Source organism: Crocodylus siamensis, chromosome 2, assembly GCF_052110815.1.
Source record: "Crocodylus siamensis isolate JL-2025a chromosome 2, ASM5211081v1, whole genome shotgun sequence".
Lineage (NCBI taxonomy): Eukaryota > Metazoa > Chordata > Crocodylia > Crocodylidae > Crocodylus > Crocodylus siamensis.
The window spans coordinates 282,202,167-282,221,715 of record NC_143396.1 but is presented as its reverse complement, the minus strand read 5'-3'; the positions used below and the strand labels follow the sequence as shown (position 1 = coordinate 282,221,715).

The 19,549-nt window shown below is 42.2% G+C and overlaps 1 protein-coding gene across 7 annotated transcripts in view; it reads right to left on the bottom strand.

Annotated features, from left to right (window-relative positions):
• The window catches only part of PPP2R5E (protein phosphatase 2 regulatory subunit B'epsilon), a 106,911-nt gene that overhangs the window by 8,678 nt on the left and 78,684 nt on the right, over positions 1-19,549 (bottom strand). For all 7 annotated transcript variants that reach the window (XM_090034223.1, XM_090034219.1, XM_090034224.1 and 4 more), the window contains 8 exons: positions 15,788-15,889; positions 13,703-13,795; positions 6,382-6,512; positions 6,239-6,298; positions 4,446-4,554; positions 3,449-3,502; positions 3,308-3,358; positions 329-448 (listed from right to left, as the gene is read on the bottom strand). In XM_090034223.1, the coding sequence (XP_089890349.1) occupies positions 329-448; positions 3,308-3,358; positions 3,449-3,502; positions 4,446-4,554; positions 6,239-6,298; positions 6,382-6,512; positions 13,703-13,795; positions 15,788-15,889 (720 nt within the window). The remainder of the gene's footprint in view (positions 1-328; positions 449-3,307; positions 3,359-3,448; positions 3,503-4,445; positions 4,555-6,238; positions 6,299-6,381; positions 6,513-13,702; positions 13,796-15,787; positions 15,890-19,549) is intronic.

The following is a 19,549-nucleotide window of genomic DNA, read 5'->3' as shown; positions in this document are numbered from 1 at the left end:
AGTCCCTCAGAACGGTCTATGCAAGGGCTCAGTCCTTGGTGGAGCCTATAATCAGGAAAGCACAATTGTGGCTTAAAGCCTCCTTTAAGTGGGTATCAGAGAAAGCCCCATGGGAAAGCCTCTCTCTCCTTCCCCATTTCAAAATCCCAGAGTTGAGGGACTGCTGCTATAGCAGACTTTTACATGGAAAAGTGCAGATACACCAAGAGCAAACGTGTTCCGATCCGCATGGTACAACATCAATTCTTGGCATCCAATGTTGCACGTACATAGGATCTTGGGAAGTATGTAGATAAAAAAAACAAGATAAATTACTGGTCTTCCAGACCTGAAAGTGAGGGCTGGACACACACTTGGCAATTTGTTTAAACAAGGGCTCCTGAATTTTGACGAACTGTGAAGGTTCAATCACGTCCAAGATCTCTTCTAGCTCCCCGAGGAACATGACCTGAAGGTAAAGATAAGTAAATGCATGAAAGGGTCAGGATAAACATACTTTTTAGCTGCTTTGAAAAGGGAAGGACAACTGCTGCTCAGGAGTATGCAGCAGCTGTTACAATCTAACAGTTATTGTGTGACCCCCTAGTGATAAAATTAGCTAAATGGCTCTAACACTGACACTGAAAGAAGCATGGTTAATGACAGAGTGGTCCAGTTACAGATCTGCTAAAGACTCACGCAGCTCCTTTGTCATAGCTTGTATCTAGGGGTCTACCTAAACCATGTTTACCAATTTTGGGGGTTGATTGTGACATGTTTCTAATTCTACAGTCATTTGGTGGCAGCCCCACACCTTGGCACTGACTGGCAGGGAGGCCTGGGGGGAGGAAGGACAAGAGGGTGGCTGCCACCTTGATGCTGGCTGCACTTGGTGTAGCCATGCCTCTCAGCACGGACTGGCACCTCCCTCTCCTGGCAGCAAGGACTGCTGGCTCCCACTGGGGAGCAAGCATTTCATTTTTATTAAGGGTGGGGGGGGTTTCGTAGATTTTGCGGACAATCCTGGATTTTGCTGAAACCGTGAAATCCATGAAACTGAATTAAATAGGTCCCTACTTATATACTTTGATATGGCTATGATTGTTACATTTGCCTACATCCTTACGGTCAGAACTCAACTACTATATCTGAAATAGCTGAGTTTTGAAACGGACCTCAACTCAGGCTCTGAGCTTGCAAGCATAATGGAAGGCAGCTATGCCTTTCATTTATTGATCAAGTCATGTAGTTAGAGCATAAATCTTAGCATTCCTGTATAATTAAGAGAAAAAGCAGAATTAGAGAACATTTTTTAAGCTGGTACTGTGAAACTAAACAGAATTAAGGAAGGGGTCCTTTTTCTAGTTGGTTAGCACTGCACTTGGATTGATCATTATATTCATACAACTATAGGTAACCCATACAAATTCAGAGACCATATAAAAACACCAAACGTATCCTGTAATCCTGCAAGTACTTCCACTCATGTTTAACTTTATTCAACAAAGCAGTCACATGGAAGTCAACAATACTACTCATGTGTTGAAAGTTCAGTGTCTGAGTGTTGTGAGATTTTAATCTGAAATAGCTGCATTAAAGCTATGAACAATATAAAGCATCATATTCTTTCTTGCGTACAAGCTACTGCTACATTCCACGCTTTGAAAACTCTTTACTAATATCAGGGCTCGGCAACCTATGGCCCGCAGACTGGATCCAGGCAACAGGAGATCGGGAATTGGCAGCATGTACCCGGCACTGGCAGCAGTGTCCCCAGGGTCCTTGTACCTGCCATGTTCGTGTCAGGATTTTTCCTGTTACAGAGGCAGCAAGACCAGGGTCTGATTGCCAGGGGGTAAAGGGCTGAAGTGCATGGCAGGGGCTGGGTTTTGAGCAGCAGCCTAAAGTGGCAAAAAGGTTGCCAATTCCTGTTTTACATGTATGCAATGCCACTGTTTGACAGCAAAAGTCTAAGCGGGTATTGGAACAACTTTGGGATTCAGCATCCGTCTACAAAGCATAATGCAGGACCATGCAGAGAGACCAGAGCTGTCGCTGAAAGAGCTTGCATACATTAGTACAGCACTCTTCCCCCCACCCTGCTCAATAACTTCTCTGTAGGGCTGTTTAGTCCTGTATATACTCCTTCTTGCATCTGAGCTGGCTTCTTCAAAGCTAGCTCAAGTATTTCTATATGGCACTGCATTGTGCCATGTAGGTCTATCCTTCACAAACTTGTTTGATCTCCATATATCTGTGAAGTTTCCAAGAATATGTGCAGCAGTAACAGATGTCAAGGGGAGAGTGGCCAAAAGGCTCTGGGGAAAGACAAGATTTAACCCCAGTTGAGGCTAAAAGCCTTGATCTGCAAGATGCTCTGCACTTCATGCTGACTTCAACTGAAGTTGAAAGTCCTTGCTATCTCACAGGATCAAAGCCCAGATGTCTGGTATAAATGAGTGATTAATTCTAAAATCTAAAATCTCTCTCCTGTTATTACTTGTGGATGTGCCTAGTGGTAGATTTACACATAAATACAGTGGGGAGGGATGCTGGCACTGGCTCCCCATCCTAAGCGTCCCAACTACTTGCTCTAAGGAATCTAGATGTCATACTAGTATATCCCAGCTGAAATCTTTGCCTTGCTGAAGACAATGGCAAAACTCCCATTGATTTCTATGGCTAGAATTTTACCTGTAAAATAAATGACATCTTCAGCTAAACATCTACTGGACCCAACTTTCCAAGAAAACTCTTCCTGTGGTGTCAAAAATTATCATGGTTTAAACCAGGATGTGCAAGAACAAATAATGATAATGTCCATCTGTGTATGTAATTACATGCTTAGCGGATACAAGCATGGTTGCAAATGTAAACTGCCAATAGCCTCTTTAGCCCGCTGCTCTTTAACTCTGACACTCGCCTCTTAGCTAACTGACACTCATGCTCCTACAATTTTTAAACAGAATTTTTCCATATATGCCCACAAGATTCATTTTTGCTCCTAATATGGAAAAATCACTCCCTCTTGTGGAATAACATTTATATCAACATATGATTTTTATAACAGAGACCACAAGTGGCATTAGCTTGATGGTTCACCTGAACATTTAACATTATCTCAAAAAAAGGGGGTTCAAATACGAGTAATCATAAGTTTGATGAGTATTAGTTAGACCAATGACCAAGTCCAGTACAGCGCTTAAGAGAACTGTGTGCCATATCCAAAGCCAAAAATCTGGAGGTTGCTCCAAATATCTTCAGTTTTAATCTATGGAATTATCAGGTTCATTTCACAATCACATTTCAGTACAGACACACAACTTACCTCTTTCTGACTGCAGGTTTTTGGCCAGAATTTCATTAAGCCTCTAATGACCTAAATTAAAAAGAAAGCAAATTTTAATTTTAAAACTTTATAATTGGGTACAAGACATTTCAGATATCAAAATACCAAATAAATATTTACCGGTTCTGTGAGTGAAGGATCTTTCTCCAAGAACTGTACTATGCAATATGCCAGCTGTGAAGAAGAGAAAAAAAAAATTAGGACATTTTTCTCAAGGAACTCAAAAGAAAATATTCCGTGGTTAAAAATCCAGAGAGAGTAAAAATGTATTTACATTTAAATAAATATAGCTTATTTAAATGTTATCCCATTTTAACCTGAAGCACAGGGGAATACTCCGTCCAAATTCTAGTTTACAGTAAAGAAACAACAAGCTAGATAATATAACAAACAAAAAGTAAAGAAAGAGCATGTCCAAGTACATTTTGGAACAATTTGAATGTTATGAGTTCCATCTGTACACCAAAAAACCCAGTGTTTTGAAAGGCTCATTGTTCTGTGAATGTTTCTTTTACACTTTTGGCAGCATAGCATCATGACAACTCACATGTGATGACCTACTACAGCCAAAATCTGGCTTAATAGGTTAAGCAAACAAAGCTGTATCAGCATTAAAATGAAGAGGGCACTTCCTGGCACCAGGGAGTAGGAAGATGGGCATTGCTTCTAGAGGACAGGCCTAAAAAAAAGGAGGTGGCAGCTAAATGCACCAAAGGGAGATTTTGAGCCTGAACAAAGAATGAATGTGATAGGTCTTCTGCTACTGAAACAGGCTCCAAAGAGAGTGCAAAGATCAGGACAGGTTTAGAACAGAAGTGCAGAGAAGAAGAGAGTGTAAAGAAGTACCTAGTTAGAGAGAGAGAAAGACTGGGGATTGGGGAAGAGATTCTGAATAGTTTCAGAGCTAAAATATTTGACATGTTTTACTAAGGGTGGTGTGAAACCTATGTTTTTTAACAAACCCCCAGCTACTGAAATAGGACATGCTTATTTGTAAAATATTTCTTCCTTTAAAAACTTTTCCCTCCTATTTAGACTTTAAGCAATGGATCTCCAAAAGCAAACCAAGAGCACTTTCTTGTTCTAAACAAGCAAAAAATAGCTTTGTAATTTCTACCTGTGCATGGAAGAGCGATAAACTCCTGACAGTATGTAAAGGAATCAGCACCTTCACCAGAAACTGTTTGTGCTCTGCCTTCAGAGGTAAAGCAAAACCATTGATAATACTAGAAAAAAGAAGAAGAAAAACATTTTAGTGGCATCAAAGAAAATTTACAGGCACTCTTGACAAGAGCTTTCTAAATCAATGGCTGCACCGAAGCTGGACCACCCTTCTCTCCACAGTCCCCACACCCCCTGCCACCATCTGGCAACCGTCAGCAGCAGCTTGGCGGGGGGGGGTGATGGAGCCCCCCCTACATGCTCTCCCCCTCTAGCCACCCCTGCTCGGTTCTTAGGGGCAGGTAGCTGCACAGCAGGGAGGGACTCCTATCCCTCCCCCCGCCCCCCACTGTGAGCGTTTTAACAGCAACAGAGGCTGTTACACCTGTTGGGGCAGGAGGGGGAGGGAACAGAGCCCCCCCCCACCCAACTTGTGAGCCCAGCAAGGGTACCGCTTGCTGGGGTCTTGAGGGGAACCAGGCTGGGCCCATGAGATGGGGGAGCTTTGTTTCTCCCCCACCCCACACCAGTTCCAGGTGCATCAGCCTCTGCCACTGTCAAGATGCTCACCCCTGCTGGGGCTTTAGGGGGAGTCAGGCCAGGCCTGCATGGCAGGGGGTGCTCCCTTCCCACTCCTGCCTTCCCATGCAAACATCTTGACAGCAGCAGAGGCTGCCATAACCAGAACTGGGGAGGGAGGGGGGAGGAAAACTGATCCCTCCCCCCACCCCACCTGGCCCAGCTCCCCCCAGCATCCTAGCAGGTGGCTGCTCATCACGCTGAGCCAGCACAGTGGGTAGAAGGTAGCCAGGAGCTGGACTTGGAGCCCCATGCACTGTAGCCAATGCATCGAATACACACTATTGAGCTGTCCAGCTACAGGTTCCCCCTGCCTGGCTGGGCACCTGCTGCCCAGCATGCATGCCCATGGCATCCGTACGTTACCTGCTCCCTGGAGCAGCACAGGAGGAGGAGGTGGGGGGGAGCCAGGCAGTACCTGGGCAGCTGTTGCAGCACTCCCCCAGGAAGCTGTGCGTGCTGGCTAGCACTAGGGCCAGGGTGGTGGTGTCTGATGGGTGCTGGGTAGATGCAGTTGGAAGCATGGGGAGGACTGTCCCACACAGGCTTGGCCCCATGCAGTGCACCACAAGGGGCAGCTGCAGACCAGATGCAACCAATTGGCAGGCACCCGTCCGCAGGCTGGATCCAATCAACTGGCAGGTTAAATCTCGCCTGCATTTTGCCCAACCCTGTGTCAGACCCTCATACGTGCTCAATATGCATACAATTAAAATGTCTGAGATGCAGTCTGCCCCACAGTCCTGGCTATGCAGCATTTAAGCTCTTACATGAGAATAACTCTATGAGCAATTGTACAGCACTGTGCTCAACAGATATAACTTTGCCTCTTTGCTAACTGACCACAACTGTACTTATCCAAGACATAAATCTAACATGTTAATAACTGCTTAGCTTGCTCAAACAAAACCTGCAAATATACAAGGCAGAACAAAAGGCACAGCTTGCAATGTAAGGAAAAGAGCCTTTCTGTAACACATGTGCAATTATAGTCTCTTTGCAAAGAAGCTTTCAAGATCTTAAATGTGTGCTTGAAGTTAGGAATGGGCAAAAACCTTTTTTCCGGCTCAGAGCTTAATGTAACATTTTCATTGCCAGGTCTCTCTCACACTAACTGACATTTTCAGAATGAATGTCTGATGCAAGTTAGGAATAAAAAGGTTTATTTACCTTCCTAAAATTTCCAGCAGTTCAGCTACACCATTGAAATGTTCAGTTTCATAAACAAACCTATGGGGAAAAAAGCATATTTAATACATATTTAGTCTTTTAAAACATCTACCAGCCAACAGCTGTCTTCTCCCAGCACTTACCGTAGAAAAATATTGTTTATCTGTTTTCGGATAAATGCTCTAAGACCAAGAAATTTGCCATAAATTCTGTGTAAGACTGTTTTCAGGTAGTCTCGCTCTCGGGGGTCTTCACTGTCAAACAGTTCCAAAAGCTTTTGTCAAAACAGAAAAGAATAAATTTAGAGTTGGACAACTAACAACAGATAGTGAATTAGCTTGATTTTTAATGTGCCCTTCTGCTTACATGCCATTAGATACAGGTCCTGTATGTGCCCACATAGCTGCAATATATGTGGTGCCTTTTTCTACGTAGTGGGCTATAGAGACATGATACGCAACCTCTAGCATGCACCCAAGTGTGTCACGAGCGCTATGATCATTGTCATCTCTGCCAAGACTACTTCAAACATTAGAAACCTTCAGAAGCAGATGTCATCTTATTAGTTTACTTGTCACCCATGCTTAGCAGTCATTCTTCTTAAAACAGAGTTATAACTTATATTAAACAAATGAAAATGAAAAGTAAAGTAAGAAAACTTTTGACAGGAACACAATCTTAAAAAGAGGTTAATGAGCACTGGAAGAAGTCAGTCTGCTAATCCATTATCCCTTGGGTCTGCAGATACTAGAAATTATGGTTCCCTCTTAATCTGTCCCCACCTTTCTAACATAAGTGTAGTTTAGCCATTGCTGATAATTCACCTAAAGAGCTCAGACTGCTTTTTAGGGCTTGTATGACTTGCATAACAGAAAGACTTGAGAGCTCCCATGAACACGAGAGATGTGGTGGCTAGATCTGCTACCTGAAGGGTATCCCAAGGTGGAGAGGTCAAAGGACAGAGGTCAAATTAATAACCAAAATCCTCCAGATCAGGGAATGGGCATTGTTATCCCACAACATAAACTTCAATTGTTAAGGAATGAAATAAACCCTGGAAAAAAAAGGAGTGAACACTGCCATTTCAGATGAGGGAGACACATTCAGTCAACTATGCAAATACCAGCCAATGAATCTCATACACGTGGTATGAAATGTATCCTGGAACATTTGTACGTAACGTCACCACTGTCAAACCTTTAAAACAAATTAAAGTATTTATCAGTGACTCCACTTCCTCCTGAGCAGTTGACCCAAACTGGTGATTCTCCAGAATGATGAAAAACAAAACAAAACAAGCAAACAAGACTTAACTGGAAAATATGAATGCTAATGTACCAACACAGCCTTGCCTAGTTAATGATCAGATTCCTTAAATGGAGACAGGCATATGCTGTACCCATATATAATGCATGATTTTTAAATGACTCACAGTTTATAAAAACTACCAGCTCTCAGGCTTTTTTCCCCTATTTTTCCCCATTTCAAAGCACATAATACTTTTAATGGATGAATGATTTTGAGGTCTATGTTGAAGAAACTAGTATATAAAAAAAGAGTTGTTAACACTGTTCTCCCAAAGAGCTTTCCTTCCTCTTGTCTGCTGTCACATCTCCCATATCTGTAGCACCCATCCCCAAGGCTGTTTACAGCTTTTGTGCATAATTTATTTTATTTCAATTTCACAGCGGTTGCACTTAAAAACTTGACATTCGAAAGGTTTGCCAACTGATTCTGGGGCTTACTATGGAATATATACCAGTATTATTCATGAATTTTGTGAACAGGACATCTTTGGAGTACACGTGTGGTGTTCATCTTTGTTGGGACCTTATTTTTCTTATCTGTCTCTAAAATATCATTTGAAAAAAGGTGATGCCATAACAATAAATAGGTACACATGTAGACAAGTTACAGACTGTCTATTGTTAGCAATGGGAAAACAAAATAACAATGGAATATTTATACCAGTGATTTTCAATCTTTTCAGAACTGAAGCACTCCTCGTCAGACTTGAGGTACCCCTTGATGGCTTTTGTGAGTTGAGCAATGCCCTATTTCAAAAACTAATTTATTTATTACAGCACTTGCCTGCTTGCAGAGAGGCCAGGCAGCAGAGACAGGGCAGCAGTCAAGCAGGGACTGCCTGAGCCTGCATTTATCTTCCCACACTTCAGAGTACCCTTCCAAAGATCTTGGGGCACCCTGGGTGAGAGTCACTGACTTATACTCTGTAAAATAGTAACCTAATGAAGAGTTTCTTAAACTATAAGTGGGCATCTGCCAATCACAAAAGTTTACAGGCACTTTCAAAGACCTCTAAGAAAGGAAAAGAGGAACTACTGTTTAAAAATCATACTTTCTATGCAGTAAAGAGATCTATTAATTAACTTGATTTAGGGCATGTTCTCATACACTCCCACAGGGGAAAAAAAGAGCATAAAGAATCACTGTGTCACCACTGACAAAAAAAGATGTTGAGTTCTGATTTCAGGAATGTTACATTCTTGTTTTTCTCAAAGATGCCTTTTTAAAAATTATGACAACAATTTTAAGTCGCTTACACCTGCTGTGAGGCTACAATACAACATTTAGGAGCTCTGTCAAAACAAAGGAGGATAAGCAAGAGAGTAAGGGAGTGAAAATAAATGCGTGTCAATCTGATAATCCAGAGCACTTTTCAGAATCCATTAATTTAAGTAGTTAATTAAATCTTGTCAGTCACCACTTCAATTAAGGATTTAATAGTTAACATACAAAGAGTAATCATACAATCTTAAAAAATGAGGATGGGGAGGGTCTTCAGGAGGTCACATCTAGTCCAACCGCCTGCTCAAAGCAGGACCAGCCCCAACCAGATCATGCTAGCCAGGGCTTTGTCTACCCGGGTCTTAAAAACCTCCAAAGACAGAGACTCCACCACACCTCTGGATAACCTGTTCCAGTGTTTTACTACCCTCCTAGTGGGAAAGTTTTTCCTAATATCTAACTTCAATGCCCCTTCCTTCAACTGGAGACCATCGCTCCTTGTTCTGTCATCTGCCACCACTGAGCAGAGTCCAGCTCCATCCTCTTTCGAACCCTGCTTCAGGTAGTTGAAGGCTGCTATTAAATCCCCCCTCACTCTTCTTTTCTGCAGACTAAATAAGCCTAGATCCCTTAGCTTGTCCTCAAAAGTCATGTCCCCCAACCACCTCACCATTTTTGTTGCCCTCCACTGGCTTCTCTCCCATTTGTCCACATCCTTTCTTTAGTGGTGGGCCCAAAACTAACACTTTGATATATCCAATTTGTGTTCATGTTGCAACAACAAAATGATTTATTTTTAAGGAAAGGCTAATGATCCCCATCATTTGCATGATTATTCTGATATCCTTATACCAAATATAACCAGTATATGGAATACAAATTACTGAGTAGCAGCCTATAGCAATGCATATGTTTATTGGGATACTTGAATACTTTGCCTCTTAGCAACCACTGCCTACCATTTCAGGGTAGATGTAAACAGTCTTTAAAAATGAACAGCCAAAGTACAATCCAACTGATATATTGGGCTGGCAACATATTTACATATAAAAACACTAGCAAAAAAAAAATCAATTAGTATTTTTTTCATTTGGAAAAGTAATTAATCACTAGGAAGTACTTTATTAAAAAGCTTTTCAAAATTTAAAAGCGAGTTCAACAAGAAAAATTTAAGTCGAAGACTATCATGTTTAAGCTATCAACAACTATATTAATAGGGACTGAACGAGTTGAATTCATTAAATTTTAAATTCATCTATAGTATAAGTGTTGCATGATCACCTCATAAATCCTCATAAAGGTATGATAAAAGAACTTCTAGTATGGTATTGCTTTAAAAACCTTTTTATTACAAATCTAGGCAGAGCTTATCATTCTGACAACACATTTACTTTAATTAATACTCATTCCATTTAAAAATAAATGGTTACCTAACCAACAAAGCAAGAATAACCTGATTCTCAACACACATCCCTTCATACATTTTTCAAATGATCATCATTCCTAGCCTTAAAACTCCCTCTCTTAATGGTTACCTGGTTCGTTTGACAAACCATACTAGTCCATTTAGCAGACAATGATGGGTGATTGGGTTTTTAAAAAGGCCTTCTTCCTTTAGATCCGCTAACCTCGCCTAGTGTCCTATTATGAAACTGTGACGGGGCAAGAGACTGGGCTGCTGTTGTGGTGCTGCAAGCTTTCCATCTATGGGTAGCGAGCGTGGCAGCAGCAGCACAGGGTCCCTGGGGACTGCCATTCTGGTGCCCCCTCTAATTTGGTGTGCAGGACTTCCCCCCACTTCCCTGATTATGCTACTGGTTTGAGGCAGTCCAGGTGAAGCCTAACAAATGTAAGGAGGTCCCTTTGGCAGGATGAGCATGAAACAGAGAGACTCACTCCATCTGCACAGTAGTCCAGAGGGGCACTTGTAAGAGCTAACTTGGAGGAGGGGGAAAAAAGCAAAGCTCTACTTCCTCCTCTGAAAACTTATGTTCCTACGAAGCAAATGTTACAGCTTTGTGTTATGCAGAAGGTAAAGTAAGCCTGGCCTCCTATAACTCCAGCACACCCTCCTCCTGCATGTAGCTCTTCCTACGGAAGTTCCCTCCTAGCTGGCTGAGAGACTTAGGAACTTTCCCTGGTACAAGAGCAAAGTGGACTGCAGTTGCCACGTACAAAGTCATTCCAGCCTCTGCTTAGGTCTGTCCTCTGTGTTTCCACGTAAGTCTAGAGAGGGAAAGAACAATACAAAGCAGAACAAGCCTGCAGCTGGAAGCTGCAGGAAGGAGGCAAAGGAGTTTCAAACCATGTTCCCTTTCCTGCAAGAAATGCCCTTTTTCAGCCCAGTAACGCATTGTTCTAGAGCGGTGGCTCCCAACCTCAGGGAGCAACCCAAAACCGGGGTCGCAGGGGGTCCGCCCCTTGCTCTGCCCATCCCACCTGCGGGGGTCTCCTGGCCCATGCTCTGTGCAGCTCTCGCTGCCGCTACCCCTGTAATCCTGGCCCAGCCAGTGAGCCGGTGGTGGGGGTTGTGACCAAGATTTAGGGTTGCAGCAAAAAAAGGTTGAGAGCCACTGTTTTAGAGCTCTGTTAAGGCCTGGAAGAAAGTGAGCCCATCAGAAAAGCAGCACCAGTCACAGCTGCAGCTGGGGATGAAGCAGAGCACACGGGGAAGCCAGCCTACACACCAAAGAGGAGGTACAAGACTCCAGACTGACTACTGATCTGCATAATGAACAGACAAGGCCTTCTCCGTTTAGCTCTGCAAAGGAGCTTGAACTTTACGTGGCCTTCTGATTTACTTCCTCCCTCACCACTACAGCACCACTGTTTTCAGAACACTTCTGGGAGTTGGACTGTTAATCAACTTCTACCCCGCCTGCTTGCAAATAGCTATTGAGATTAAGTGGGGAGTACTTACAATGTTGAGAGAGATAATTTAACAATTTTTTAAGCCAGAGTTGGAGCTTAGCCAGATAGACTGTCACTGATTAACAGTATGTTTAAATCCACACTGCATGACTTTTTTTTTTTTTTTGCAACTGCTATAGTCACAGCTGAGTTATATAACCGCTAAGTCAAACTTTTTTTTAAGGCACTTCAGAAATGGAGACAATACAAACATTAGCCCTATCTGGTTATTTTTTCTGGCATGAAAAACTTTTCTTATTACCCAATTACCTTTTATGATGATGGAGGAGCTAAACATTTACACATTCCACTTCCACAAAAAGTGTTACTAGGAATAAAGTGCTGTTTGTGATACTAAGTACTGTCAGCATGCTTTTGACAGAAAAACATACTTTCGTAGTTTCTAGGGTCGGAAGGGACCTGAGCAGATCATCTAGTCTGACCCCTGCCATGGCAGGAAAGAGTACTGGGGTCAAATGACCCCAGCAAGGTTTACATCCAGCCTCCTCCTAAAGACCCCCAGGGTAGGAGCCAGCACCACTCCTCTTGGAAGTTGGTTCCAGATCCTAGCCGCCCTGACCGTGAAGTTGCGCCTCCTGATATCTAGTCTGAATCTACCCTCTGCCAGCTTGTGACTGTTATTCCTGGTAGTGCTCGGGGGAACAGGGACTCCCCCAGTGCCTGCTGATCCCCCCTGACTAGTTTGTAACAGGCCACGAGATCCCCCCTCAGCCTTCTCCTGTGGAGGCTGAACAGGTTCAGGTCCCGTAGCCTCTCCTCGTAGGGCCTGCCCTGCTGTCCCCGGATCATGCGAGTGGCCTCCTCTGGACCCTCTCCATGTTGTCCACATCCCTCCTGAAGTGCGGCACCCACAACTGGACGTAGTACTCCAACTGCGGCCTGATCAGTGCCGCATAGAGGGGGAGGATCACCTCCTTGGACCTGCTCGAGATGCATCTGTGGATGCATGACAAGGTGCGGCTGGCCTTCCTGACTGCATCCCCACACTGCTGGCCCATGTTCATCATGGCATCAGTGATGACTCCCAAGATCCTTTTCTGCCTCTGCCCTGACAAGAAGAGAGTTCCCCAGCCTGTAGGTATGGTGCCGGTTCTTCCTCCCCAGGTGCAGCACCTTGCACTTGCCAGTGTTGAATCCCATCCTGTTCTCATCCGCCCACCCCTGTAACCTGTCTAGGTCTGATTGTAGCCTATTCCTCCCTTCTAGCGTGCCCACATCCCCCCACATCTTAGTGTCATCTGCTATGTCCACTGCTACCCCTACATCTAAGGATTTGGTGACCTGGTCATAGAAGGCCACCAGGTTGGTCAGACAGGACCTGCTGCTAATGAACCCGTGTTGGTTGCCCCTAAGCATGCAGTCCCCTCATGGACATGTGCCAGAATAATTCTCTCAAAAAGCTTACCCAGGATTGAGGTAAGACTAACTGGCCTATAGTTTCCCGGGTTCTCCTTCTTCCCCTTTTTGAAGATGGGAACCACGTTGGCCCTCTTCCCAGTCCTCTGGCCCCTCACCAGAGCACCACGAGTGCTCATAAAGCCATGCCAGGGGTCCCGCAATGACCTCAGCCAATTCCCTCAGCACTCTGGGGTGGAGATCGTCTGGACCAGCTGATTTAAATACATCCAGTCCCTCCAGAAGTTCCCTAACTAGTTCCTCACTGACACTAGGCCTAGGTGCGCCTCCCCTGGGGCATGAGGGGGGCCCAGAGTGGGGTGTGACTGTTCTGGTCCCTGCTTAGGAGGCAAAGAAATAGTTAAATATGTTGGCTTTGTCATCTGGTGTGACGATCAAATTTCCTAACATGTCCTGCAGGGGCTCCATGTTACCCAGTACCTTCTTTTTACCCCCCATGTAGTTAAAAAAGGACTTCTTGTTGTCCTTAATCTGGAAGCTAGTCCCAGTTCCATCTCCGCCTTGGTCTTCCTGACTGCCCCCCTGCAGTATAGTCCTCCCTGGTGATGGCCCCTCCCTTCCATTAGGGGCTTACCTTCATCTGCTTACCTGTAATACAAATTTTTGATCTATGTACTTTTTGGCAATGCTGGGTTGGAATTCTTGGCTTTCCAAAAATCGTATGAAAAACTCATATACAAGCTGCAAGAAACAAAGTCACAATTTAGTGTATTATTTGATTTTTTTTTTTTTTTGCAGTTGTAAATTTTCCTCTGCTTTCTTAATTCCTCGATACAACAAACGTCTGTTTTCAAGGACTTTACATAAAAGGGTTTTTTTGATTTGCCAGTTACCCAAAAGCTAGAAACAATTACATGAACCTAGCAAATTAGTCCTGATCATTTAACCTTAAGCTAGGGGAATGTCATTTTGGCTCCTACTAAAAACAAGCATTTGTCATGTTTGCTCATTGGCTTGTAAAGTTTTCTGGAGTAGCTGACAAGTACAATCTAAGGCCCTCTGGACTTCTGAATTCATATGAAATAAAGCAATTATTATTTTAAGAGAGTTGCTGACTGTTTGGAAACATGTAATTGTAATTATAAACTGTTCTGAGCAGCATCCCACTATAACCTGAAAAAGAGATGCTGAACACAGAATGGGATTTAACCAAGAATTCCCAACTTGATGGACTGGGTCAGCAAATAAGTATTCTCCAACCCTGGGGCTCTCAGGTAAAACCATCTCTGCCCATATAATTGAGGGGAAAAGCAAATGACCAAATCATTTGTGTAGCATGTAACCAAAAGCAAAAAGAAAGCAAAACAGAAGAGACACTCTCAAGCCCTCCTAGGAAAGTAGCTCTGAGCTGCTGCTAGTCAGCAGACTTGTACCAATTATTTCTCTCAAACTTTTCCTTGGAGACCAACCATTTTAAAACATGTTCCTTTTCTAGCTTTTGTAACAAATGTTGGCACTGAAAATAAAATGCAAGCTAAAAATAAAGTTTAAAAAGCTGAAGTCTTTCTGTGCAATCTCCTCTGTATCCAGGTATTCTACACACCCTGCTTTCATTCAGTGGTTTCTTATAAAAACAAACAAAAAAGGGAAAGGAAGGAGCAAACTGGAAGGAAAGAATTATTACTCTATTTAATTCTGCACTATGTCAAGGGGTGACAAAGTGCTATCAGCCCTCTGACAACTACACAGGTCTGTTTTACTACCATGGAGGTGAAGAGCCAATTTAATACAAAATACGACCATTTGTTCATATGAATGACTTATGTGAACTACAGCAATGGAAGCAACGAGGATAAGATGAAAAGACATGCAGGGTAGAACAGTACAGATCTTCCCTAAGGGTTTTAATATAGAAAACTATTTTTGTATGATTTAATTATAAATGAGGGAGGAGACCTAATGCGTAAGTTTAAGTTTCTACTTCATGGAGGAATAACTGTTCGGCCTACTCCATCTCTCCCAGGTAGACCTGGGACCATGCATAAGAGTGTTTCAAACCAGTTCTTCAGTTTAGAGAGGGACTGGTTATATTCCTACATTTACAGAAATTCTTAGACTCCCCTTCCTGATGTTACAACTCTAACTTATTCTAAATTTGCTTCTGGTGTAAGTCATGGCCCTCACTGATACCCCTGGGAGCTATATCTATTTTTGCAACAGATTCATTTGATGTAGCAGCTATTAATGATCTTGGCCCACTCTATAACATGAGTTTGTTTTCTCTGTTCAAATATATTGGGCATTAATGGTTAAAGACACACTAACATATCCCACAATGAAAGTATAAGGTAGAGGGAAGAGCAACTCTTGAAGAGCAAAGATGGGCAACTTTCCCAAGCCTCAGCTGAGCAAAGTGAAACACTGGTTTCACTCCATTCCTGCTAAAGCTGCTGGAAAATGCTGTATGCAACTCTCCACATGGGAATATGTTTTAATCAACTGGAAGAAAATAGGAACATGTGGGAAACCCTCAATCCTGTGCTGAATGTAATTCCTTAAGTTAGGAAGACATTGAAAACTGCACAAAGATTTCTTCTGTTTTCACAGGTAACCCAGTTACTGTACTGTATGAACACATTTCCACCTGATTCATAGATTAATAAAAGACACATAGAAACACCAGACATGTCAGGCAGTGATCTAAATCTGATCTCAGATAAAAGCGTTAAATACCTGTAAATGTGGCCATGATGCCTCAAGGGTGGGTTCATCTTCTTCTGGGTCAAATTCATTGCTGTCACTAGGTGGGAGAGTTCTGAATATATTGCAAGATACCTAGAAAAAGTAAAAGCAAAGAAAATTAAGAGCTGCTTTTGAAATAATTCATTCTAGCTATCAAAACTCTGCACATTTATATAACTACTCCACATATCCACCTTGGATATTGCACTGGTATCACTTCTTTTGCTCAGTTCACATGCAAGGACCTTATGAAATGCTGCATTGCTAAGAAATCATTAGCCAAGTAAATCTGCCACCTGCTACAGCATTCTCTTCCACAAACATGTTAGGTCCTTTTTCCGAGTCATGTCCTTAACCAAAAGCTGCTGTCCAACTGTGCTCACTGCTGCCTCACCCTAGATAAACCAATCAGCTCATTACTAGGGGTCTACTTAATTTGAGTTTTGGGGTTTCCGCAGAAACTGTGAAAAACAGCATTGGCTGTGATCGCCAGAAAATATTACACTGGTCGTGATTTCCCACAAAATTAACCTAAAACCTTCCCCAACATATTACTCATAGAATACGCTCTTTTAGAAAGTCCCAATGCTTACTACAGTATGAGGACAACATGATTATCGCTGCAGCTGTAGATCATATGACTGAAAGTTACCATCTGCTACTGACATAAACTGTTTTTTCACCATCTTTTAAGACCCCTCCACCAATCAGCAGCAGGAAGGGTCGCTGGGAAATGCCTGCGAAATAGGCTCTTCAGGCCACAAAACCTGCTTTGTGTTGCCACGAGTCAAGCAGACCCCTATTCATTACCAGGGAGCCTGGTTTTCTCCAATTTAAAAAAAAAATCCCCAATTTTTGGTTAAAAGAAAGTAACCCCAAATCCACATTTTTCCAGGATTTAAACGAAGCACCACTAAGATAGATAGATAGATAGCAGTGCTTCATTTTAGTCACAAAAATGTGGATTTGGGGTTACTTTTTGAACTGAAAATTGGGGAATTTTTAAAATATTTGGAAGGTTTGCACAAAACTTTAGATATTTTCCTTTGCATGGACAGGACATTAATGAGTTTTGCCTATGGTCTCACCTGTTACTTGTTATAGTTTCTACTGCTATGTACACATTCTGTCTCTGGACACACAGTACCAAATTTTCGTATTTGGCACACACAGCAAGCAATAAATAGTATTTACTTGTCACTTATCCCATATTTTATTTCATGCTTGGTTTGCTTTACTTAATCTTATTGAGAAGTGCTTTGCTGAGACTGCCTGACATTGGTGCTAATAGCAAAAAAATTCCCAGCTGAAGTACCTTCCTGGATTATATATACCACTGACTGTGGTGTCTATATATTTGTGCGACAAATATGATAGACTGCAAAACTTGCTGCAAGGTCTTTAATTCCTCTTTGAAGGTAAAACTGTCCTTTCTTGGTCCAACTTCTCTAACGTTTTTTCCAACCCTAAGTGGATTATCAACTACGAAAGAAAACCTGCATGCCATGGGCTAGTCCAGTCTATACACAGCCCCTGTTAGCTCCTTCAAGATTCAGCGCAGTTCAGATAAACTGAGATACTGTTGAAGCAGACACACACAATGAATCTTTCTTCAAAACATTCTCGTCTCTGCACCTGGCCTTTTTACTCCTGTAATCCAGCAACCTGTCACAAATCAGCAGAAAGTTTCAAAGTATATCTCAAGTTGTATTTGTTAGTTTAGCAAATGCAAACATCAAAAAGCATAAAAGCAAGCAAAGAACTATTAAAAACCAGTATGGAAAAAAGTGTATTTTATGGATCATAAAAGAACAGAGATTCAAATACTATCAAGGAAATGGAGAAAGAATATAAGGGAGAAAGGAAGACAAGCTGGAATAATATGCAGCATAAATAATGGAAAAGGAAGAGTGACAAGAATGAGCGAAGGAAAGCACTAACAAGCAGATCAGTGTGTAGAGGACGAACACAGGAATGCTTAGATTTTTTTTCTTCTTACCACAAGGGGGTGTATTTTGCTACAGTAACACTGAACGCGGGGATTTTTACCAAAACTTACACGGTACTCCCAAATCTTTGCTTTCAGTTACTCTGCACTCGTACTGACCAGATGTGTTAATTAGGAGCACACACCCTTGTTAAACACTAACAGAAAGCAGATTCAATTACCCTTACAAACTGGTTAAGAGGTTACTAAATGTTTACTCCCAGGTTTTTTTCTCATTTCAGTACAATACAGATCGTCAATACAGTACAGATCATCCATGAGGAGGTTTCAGGTGTCATCTAGGCAATAAATCAAATGCAAGTGCCAGGTAACCAGAAAGATGTACTGCAGCCCTTGACATCTGCAGAAGATTTCTGAGCTCTCTCTGAACCAGGTCACACAGCTATAGATGAGGAAACAAGGCACAGTGAATACAAGGAAATATAAGCAGAACTAAAAGAGTTATTTCTCTGTGACTGTCTAGATGGCAAAGAAAGAAGGTAACACCCTGATCATTAGTGCCAGGGTGCTGGCCACTTAGGATGCTGCAATATCTGCTGAAGCACTTAATTAATGTGTTCACGCTGAAAAAATCCTAGCCTTCTCAAGACTTGGGCCAGAACAGGGAAGCACTGCAACAAAAGCAAGTTTGCAGCTGTGGCTCATTTTTCTACAAACTTGTAGGATACGAGAAAAAACACCTTCCACAAATTTAATCTATATTTCAGCTGATCCGGTTTGCACCAGTAGATCTCAAAAAGCATATGAGCTCAAACAGGCATAACCATTACAAAAAACCCAACAACAAATAAACTTTGCAACAGTCCCAAAGCGGGACAAGCAATAGGCAGACTGGAGTTTTTGACAAACACCTCAAATCAGCAAGAATTAGAGCTGCAACCCAGAACAGAAAAGAAATTGAAGTTGGTCAGTGCTGCTTCTTATAACTGACATTTGGAATAAAGCTTGAATTCCCATGATACCCCTTCCAGCGATGCACTGACAGAACTCAGTAACTTTATGCCTCTTTTACCTGCAAGCTCACTAGTCCTAGCTGAAAGGATACAGCCTGAGAGCATTTTGGTGTCCCTCAGTCAGCTTTTTTTTTTTCATTCAAGAAAGTTAATTCTCATTATTTAGACAGACATTTGCAAACAAGAGGCTAACAAAAATAGGTGCTGGAATCTAATTATCCTCAAAGGACTCAGCACAACTCAAAGCAAACAATATGCTTTCACCCACTGCTTTAAGTGACAAATTAAAAATGGCGGGGGGGGAGGTTGGAAATTAGTGTGGTCCTTAATTAATATACTATGCTTTTAACCAAAAAAGAAATTGTAAACATATTAAACTAAGGTTTTTCTTAATGCAGCTCCACTGATCTTAATGTGTGGCATTAATTTGCCCCATCCTTGTTAGCCAACATACTAAGTTCTAACGAAGTTCTAAGCTGATGTTTCTTGTGCAACTTGTTCAGAAATCTCTTTTAAAAGGACTTCTCTACAATCCCTGAACCTATTAAACCACCTCAGTTTCAACACCATGGCACTCCCTTATCAATACTGTTAGTGCTTAAAGGTAAATCAACTGAGAATGTTGCGGGTTATGGGGTACTGAATATAGACCTATTTTTATTCAGCGTAAAGTATCCGATTTCAGTTGATACAATATCTTCAAATGTTGAAATCAAGAAAAATAGCAGTCAATCTACTTGCCTTATTAAACACGTATTCAGGGCATCACTCTTTGACTAGTCAAAGCAAGAG